This window comes from Urocampus carinirostris, chromosome 16, assembly GCF_059441175.1.
Source record: "Urocampus carinirostris isolate Australia breed hairy pipefish chromosome 16, RoL_Ucar_1.0, whole genome shotgun sequence".
Lineage (NCBI taxonomy): Eukaryota > Metazoa > Chordata > Actinopteri > Syngnathiformes > Syngnathidae > Urocampus > Urocampus carinirostris.
This window is the reverse complement of record NC_142364.1, coordinates 15,644,504-15,652,082: the sequence shown is the minus strand read 5'-3', so window position 1 is coordinate 15,652,082 and position 7,579 is coordinate 15,644,504. Positions and strand designations below refer to the sequence as shown.

Below are 7,579 nucleotides of genomic sequence, written 5' to 3'. Positions count from 1 at the left end.
CCGATGCGTAGTGCCACGTTGATGGACACCAGTGGGGACGTGGAAAGCCGAGTCGTGGGGCAAGATAAGCGGATACTGGTAGCTTCGAAGAGCTGCCGCTTTGTCGTCTTCTCCAAGGTGGAGGAGGTTTAAGTTGCATAAACCCTGCTGCTTTTATTCAATTCGCCAATTCTTATTTTGCACCTGTGCGTATGTTGCAAGAAGTAAAGGAAGGTAAGCCATTGCCTAATGAGCTGTCAGCTCACTGATAAGCTTCTTTATTAAACATTGTTTTCCAATTGGTTTCAGTTTTATAACGAATTGAAATGAGACTCTATTTAAAAATGTGAATGTCATGTATTTCTTGTTTATTCATTTATTGTTATTGATGAGCCAATAGTTATGTTTAATTACCTGCACAGCGAAGAATTAAATTCTCTTAAACTTAAATTCATTTTTGTCATGAAGGCCAGCATATATTTTACCTTAAATTATCCTTTTAAAACTTGTTTCTACTTGTATTTTCTAGTTCCGTAATGCCTTATCTTCTAATTTTACGTTTATTAACTGTATTGACAATTAACAATAACGCAACTGTTTTATTTTGTAGTAGTCCATCCTTTCTATTTGTAGGTTTCCAAATAGTCGGTTTTCTTACATAATTCCTTGAAGATCTCATCGCTAGTGAGCTATTTGAATGCAGTAGTGTACATAATGGGGTCCTATGGGGCTACCTAGTCCCTATGGGCATCGCATTACTGTGCCTTGGGGCCACGGATTTTTTTGAAGAGGCTGAGAGTTACTTTTTTCTTGTTACTGATAAGCACGATGGGCAACCAGTTTGATATGCACGTTTTTCCATGTCATTACCAAGTTATGTTGTTACCTGTCAAACAGCCATTGGCTCACCTTATTAAAAGATTAAAAACCTTACAAATACAACGTGGCACCTATTTACTCACAGCAAGCTGGACAATGAAGAATAAAAACAAAGATAGCTCATTTAAACTAGTTTATTTACCATATAGGCAGCACGGCGGCGCAGTGGTTAGTGCTTGTGCGGCACAGTGCATGTCATGGGAACCTGTCGTGGGTTCAAATCCAGCTCCAGACTTTCTGTGCGGAGTTTGTATGTTCTCCCCGTTTCCGGTTTCCTCCCACATTCCAAAAACATGCATTTCAGGTGAATTGGCCGGTCCAAATTGTCCCTAGGTGTGAATGAGCGAATGAGTTGTCTGTCCCTGTGTGCCCTGCGATTGGCTGGCAACCAGTTCAGGGTGTCCCCTGCCCACTGCCTGAAGATGACTGGGATGGGCTCCAGCCCCCCCGCGACCCTAATGAGGATAAGCGGTACGGCTAATGAGATGAGATTTACCATATACACTACACAATCATTTCAATCTTTTATTAGTTTTCTCCACACTAGCAGTAAATCCAGTGTTTATTATTATACGTGTGGCGTCATCGATATGACACTGAGCCAAACCACCAAAGGACTGTGACCACAGGGAACGTGTGGCTCTCATTTCTTTCTTCAGATGGTGAAAACTGCAACAGTAAAGTACAATGCGATGAGACAGTGTGCAAATAAGTCAAGTAATGTTGGTTATGGGCATGCTGGTTTTGCTCTTCCATAATAAAACATATTTATACTGTATGTATAAATAATTGTCAGGCAAGTCTGACTTAAAAGTTAAAATCTATATTTTCAGGATGAAACTGAAAGAAATCAACCGTACCGCCATCCAGACCTGGAGTCCGGCAAAGCAGCACCCAATCTACCTGGCAACAGGTACGAGCACAGGCATGAACTTGGCATGAAGTTGTATTAGTTATGTGGCAAGTGATAATAAACACCAGAAAATATGTTACAGTGAAAAATACATCTTTTATTCAATATACTGTGAATTTCTACAAAAATAAATAAACATGTCTTATCTCAGGCGTCTCAAGCTGAGAGCTACTTTTTGTTATTAGTTGGCATAAATGACATCCAGTTAGATATGCATTTCTAAAAGAACTTATGTTATTAAAAGTTGACACTTTGTTATTAATAGGTTGATTAGTGGAAGTAGGGTAAATAGATAGATAGATAGATACTTTATTCATCCCCGGAGGGAAATTCACATTTCCAGCAGCATCCCTGAGCTGAGAACAATACAATAATAAAGCCAAAAGAATACAATATACAAATACCCAGTGTGACGTGCAAATGCCCACTGTAGCGTGTTATATAGTATATCTAAATAGTGCTACACAGAATACATATCGCAATAAAATTCGGTAATATGCAATGTAGGTGGTGTGGTTTAATGTGGGCTTTTACTCTGCCGGGTAGAGTTAAAGAGCCTCATGGCATGAGGAAGAAAATATCTCTTCAATCTGTCCGTAGTACAAGACAGTGACAGCAGTTTGTCGCTGAAACTGCTCTTCTGTCTGGAGATAATGCTGTGTAGTGGATGCGATGGATTGTCCATGATTGACCGCAGCTTTTCCAATAGACTCAGTCAACCATTAAAAAAATCATCTTACTGGAAAATCACAATGGCAGAGCACTGGTGAACCATTTTTCAGAACAAGTCCGCTGGAACCCCAGTTAACCCTAGGAGGCACCCATGTTGGAGACCCCTGCCCTATCTAAATCCAATTGGGCAGAGTGCTTGGTCAGTAAAGACATAAATCCATGAATAAACCTCTTTCCATTTTTTGGGGGACAAGCAAATAATAAATTAAGTAACCATGCATTATCTCTGTAAATCAAGAACAGGCTCTTTAACAGCAGTAGAACAGTAAATAACACAAATATGTGCATTTTGTGAAGTAAATTCCGTGGTCAACTGTAAAGACTGTAACAAAAGAACCTAAGGATTTTTAACAGTGAAATCAAGCATTTTTAAAAACTGACATTTGCAATCGATGTTTGTTCTTCAGACGGCATGCATCTCATTTCTAATACGCTTGTCAGGCACAGTCTGGCATAATGTTCAAGCTCTCTTTTAAAGAAAATCTGCGCGTATAAAATGCACAATACACGTATTGGTTTGAATGTTACTTGTATTTTCCTGAAGCGAGTCAGACTCAGTTTTGTTTAACTGTCCGACGTGTGCTCTTTAAATGTTCGTGTGTCACCGAGCTACTGCCATGATACGCATGGTCTGCTGTGCAAGTAGTCTTTTTATCTGCCGTATGAAGGCTAAAATGCTCCCAAACATAAGTTTTGCTGTGCGCACTTGATGTTAACTCACCATAGTTTCTGTATGTTACCGCTTGAGACAGAGACGCTACAGTGCATGGGCATCTCTTGGCAGGGATAGAATTCAACAATGGAATTCATTGTCGACGATGTCGCTTAATTGTTGCAGCCTTACTCATCAGATGATGTAAGATTTCACACTTGCAAAAAAACATTGCGCAGGTACGTCAGCACAGCAGCTGGATGCCTCCTTCAGCACAAATGCCTCCCTGGAGCTCTTTGAGCTGGACTTTTCTGACCCGTCTCTTGACATGAAGTCATGTGGCAGCTTCTCTTCATCTCACAGGTAGTTCAATTTCCCTGTCCCTTTGTTTCTGTTTGTGTAATGTGGGCCCTCTTTATATGAGAACCCCTGAAGACAAAAGTTTCGGTATACGAGTTTTATTTGCGCCAAAAATCTTGCTCAATATACGAAAGAAAATTCAGTTCACAAGCAGTCCCAAAGGCTAGCAATAGAGCACGCTCAAGGCTGCTCACCACTTTTGACTGTCTCTTATAGTCTGGTTCCAGTTTGCGCATAAAAACTACTCCATGCTATAACATAAAAGATTGAGCTGTAAAACCTTTTTATGTGTACATTTTTTTAACTGGGGCAAAATTTGCCGTTTTGAAGTATAAAAGAGTCACATGTGAAGTGTGTAGATCCCAGGGGAAAATTTGTTGATGGAGTTAGAGGTGTATTCTGATTCTGCAGAGAGTGAATCGGGCATTTGAGACGGTGCGTCTAAATTAGATAAGTTTGCGGTAAGGGAGTACTTTACTCATTCCTGTATCACGCGCTTTTTTACCTAGAAAATAACAACCTAGTGTAGTTGTGCAATTGTTCATCAGTCCAAAAATATTGCTGACCATAACCTCAATACACTGGGTGCAATGGGAATCAAACCTGGGTCGCGGTCAGGAGTGTGCCAAATCCTGAAGTGATATGGATGAAATTTGAAAAGGCATTGGACTTTTTCTCATCCTCACACCCTTTTTATTCACACTACCAGAGATGAATTGAGAAGTTTTCCTTGAAGATATTATCGCAAAAAAAGCACGACAAGGGAAACAACTCTGGTGTATCTGATGATGAGTTGAACTTTGAAGCACATTAAATAAATACATTGTCAATTTTACTTTGGTATTGTGTTTAAAGTTTACGCAGTCAATAAGTGTGAGCCCGAAAAATGTACTTCATTTGAGGGACTGAGCCCCAAGGAAACCCGAATTTTCATATTTGATTTGTGAGGAGGATGACACCTTCTCTCTTACTGACTTTTAAAAGAATTATTCACTTGTCACTGTTCTTATTTTTTATTTTTGTTTTGGAGGATCTGCGCAATGGATTCCCGTCCCCCTGTTCTTTGTGCGCGACGATGTGACCTGGGTTTGCGCGAAAGGGGGATGGAATAGTTTGTGTGGATCCTCTTCAAAGAAGAATAAATTAAGAGCAAAGACAGGTTGCAGTGTTCATTTTACCTCTGAAAAGTGATGGGTCCCGGGGACTCGCATGCTCAAAAATCTATGGGTCCCAACACAGATCTATGGGTCCCCAAAATTTAGTGTTATCGAGGTTGAAATCGTAAATCGGCGACAAATATATAATATAAATCTATATATTCATTCAGTTTTAATCATCAAATTATTAATTTATTTCTGCATCAAATTATTGTTGGTAATATACCGATTAAAGGGATAACCACAAACCTGTCTTTTTTTAATTTTCTCCTTTTATACTTCCTTTTTTTCTTAACTTCTTTACACAACATAATTCGTAATATCAATCATCAAAGCAAGTGAGCTGTTTGAGAGCCGGCTCTTTTGAATGAGTTGAGCCAAAAAAGCCGGTTCTCTAAAAAAAGACGGACTTCCTTTCACTCTGCAACGAGATCTCGTTGACTGAGATCGGCGTGCAGACGAAAACTCGAACCGCGAGACCAAAACAAAAATGCCTGACGAAAAGTTTGGAGTGCAGTAAATCTTTGTTAAAAAAAAGGAATCGGGTATTAATGACAATTTTGTGGCAAAAAGGTTGCGTCCTGGGGACGCACGTTGATTTGAGACTATGCGTCCCCAGCAAAAATGATGCGTCTAGGACGCAGGGACGCAGGCAAACGAGAACACTGAGGTTGGATTATAAAATATAAAATAAGTCAGTGAGAGAGAAGGCCAGGCCAAACCATTATTAATGATTGAGATTTTAGAATCCGGCTTAAGATCTTACCCCTACGACTATGTTGACATTTACCCCCCACCCCAGGTATCACAAGCTGGTCTGGGGTCCCTGCGGAGCAGACGCCCAAGGTCATTTGTCCGGTTTGGTCATTGCCGGCGGCGAAAATGGCAACGTCATCCTCTACGACGCTGCCAAGATCATGGCCGGCGAAAGCGACGTTGTCGTTGTCGAGAGCAACCGGCACACGGGCCCCGTGAGAGGACTGGACATAAATCCCTTCCAGGTACGTCATCACCGTCCCTCTTTTCTTCTACCGCCTCTCTTCTTACTTATTTTTTTTCGTTCAGACCAACCTCTTTGCCTCTGGTGGGAACGAGTCTGAAATCTACATCTGGGATATAAACAACTTTGAGTCCCCCATGACGCCAGGACCCAAAACACAGGTACTGTAGTGTGGAGGTGAGATCTCAGGCCCAGGCCTGAACCTAGCCTGAAATTCGGGTCGGGCAATCATTAGTTCAGGCTCGGGCTTCTCTCTCGCGGAAAAATCACTCGTCATTTGTTCTGTGTTTCTTTTTCTTTGTGGAGGATGCACAGCGCGACATGTTAAGCGGCGCATCCGCGCATGCTAACCTGCCCCAGTTACTCCGTGCCCGACAAAACCGGCGTGCTTGTCGGCACATGCACAGCTGTGGACCAAAATCACACTTTCTTCCTCGTCCTGAGTCCTCACAAATAAAATAAAATTTCGGGTCCGCATCGGGCATGGTCCTTTAAATCATTTTACTTTGTTGGGCTTGGTCTGGGCTGGGTTATTTAGGCCACTACTGTGGTGTCATCAATATGACACTGGGCTAAACCACAAAAGAAGGATCTTGACATAGGGAACGTGTAATTGAAGCTTTAATTCCTTCTTGGGATGGTGAAAACTGCAAAAGTACATTACAATGCATTGAGACAATGTGCCAATAAGTTTGCAAAAATTAAGTACTTAAACTTTACTATTTCTAAACTACTACAAAATATACCTGTTTATACATAATATAAACACTTTTAGACTCTTATTGCATTGCCTTGTTAATCCTTCAACATGGATGGAGATGGATTGGACATGCAACTGTCTTGTCAGCCATTGTGTGAAAATACTGATGACAAACAGATCACAGTCGGAAGTGATGCAAAAATCCCGTAATTATTATTATGCCATATTTTTTTAACTTAAAACTCAAACACAAAATATCAATGTTTTTTGTTGTTTTTTTTCTCCCAAATTTTTCTCGTCATTAGGTGACTTACTGCCTCAATTCCAACCTTTAGTGCTAAGCGCCAAGCAGGGAGATAATGGGTTACAAGGTTGTAAATCTTAGGTATGAATCAACCAAGGCTCAGACTTGTACACTTCTAGTCTACAAAATATCTATGTACAACACTTCATGAACTTAAATTAGTTTTTAGCTCGTTAAAGGATCTAACCAACCAACCATTACATTTTCAAACACAGTAACTTATCCATTATAGAAAAACAATTAGGGCAAGACAGGTACAGTTGGTGATATTTAAACATCACACTGTCTTGATGTGAAGAAAGGTCTAAACAAGGGGTGTCCTATTCCCTTTAGCTCGGGGAAGGGGGGACACAGGGTAAAAAACAACAACATTCTCAAAGTGACCAGACTAGTCAATTAATGGCACAAAAGGTCTTACTTAGCTGGAGGACTGGGTCTTTTTGGATGCTCACAATTATCTTATGATTCAGGGATGTAAGATTTTATCACAACATGATTATTGAGGTATTTCCTTCCTCAATATTCTTTTTCCTTTACTAAGATTTATCTTTTGTAGTGTTTATCGTATGCTTTTGTAAAAATTCAATTGTCCGCTTAGGGGGAAGATTTTAAGCCCAATCCAAATTTTGGCTCTGGTCGGGCCTAAAATGTCAATCATTACTTTCGGGTTGGGCCGGGCTTTTCTCTCACCGACTAAATAGATAAAAAAATTGCAAAAAACAAAAACCCCGGCATGTTATTTTTTGTGTACAGCCAGTGGAGGACATCGGCTGCCTGTCCTGGAATAGGCAAGTCCAGCACATCCTGGCCTCAGCCAGTCCAAGTGGTCGGGCCTCCGTCTGGGACCTCCGCAAGAATGACCTCATAATTAAAGTCAGCGACCATAGCAACAGGGTATGATAC

General features: G+C 40.7%; 1 protein-coding gene across 7 annotated transcripts in view; it reads left to right on the top strand.

The window, feature by feature from the left end:
• sec31a (SEC31 homolog A, COPII coat complex component) overlaps nucleotides 1-7,579 on the top strand; it is a 32,431-nt gene continuing 24,852 nt past the window's right edge. For all 7 annotated transcript variants that reach the window (XM_088319801.1, XM_088319796.1, XM_088319800.1 and 4 more), the window contains exons 1-6: nucleotides 1-213; nucleotides 1,692-1,771; nucleotides 3,395-3,518; nucleotides 5,475-5,673; nucleotides 5,738-5,833; nucleotides 7,430-7,570. In XM_088319801.1, coding sequence (XP_088175927.1) covers nucleotides 1,693-1,771; nucleotides 3,395-3,518; nucleotides 5,475-5,673; nucleotides 5,738-5,833; nucleotides 7,430-7,570 — 639 coding nt within the window. In that variant the 5' untranslated portion in view covers nucleotides 1-213; nucleotide 1,692. The remainder of the gene's footprint in view (nucleotides 214-1,691; nucleotides 1,772-3,394; nucleotides 3,519-5,474; nucleotides 5,674-5,737; nucleotides 5,834-7,429; nucleotides 7,571-7,579) is intronic.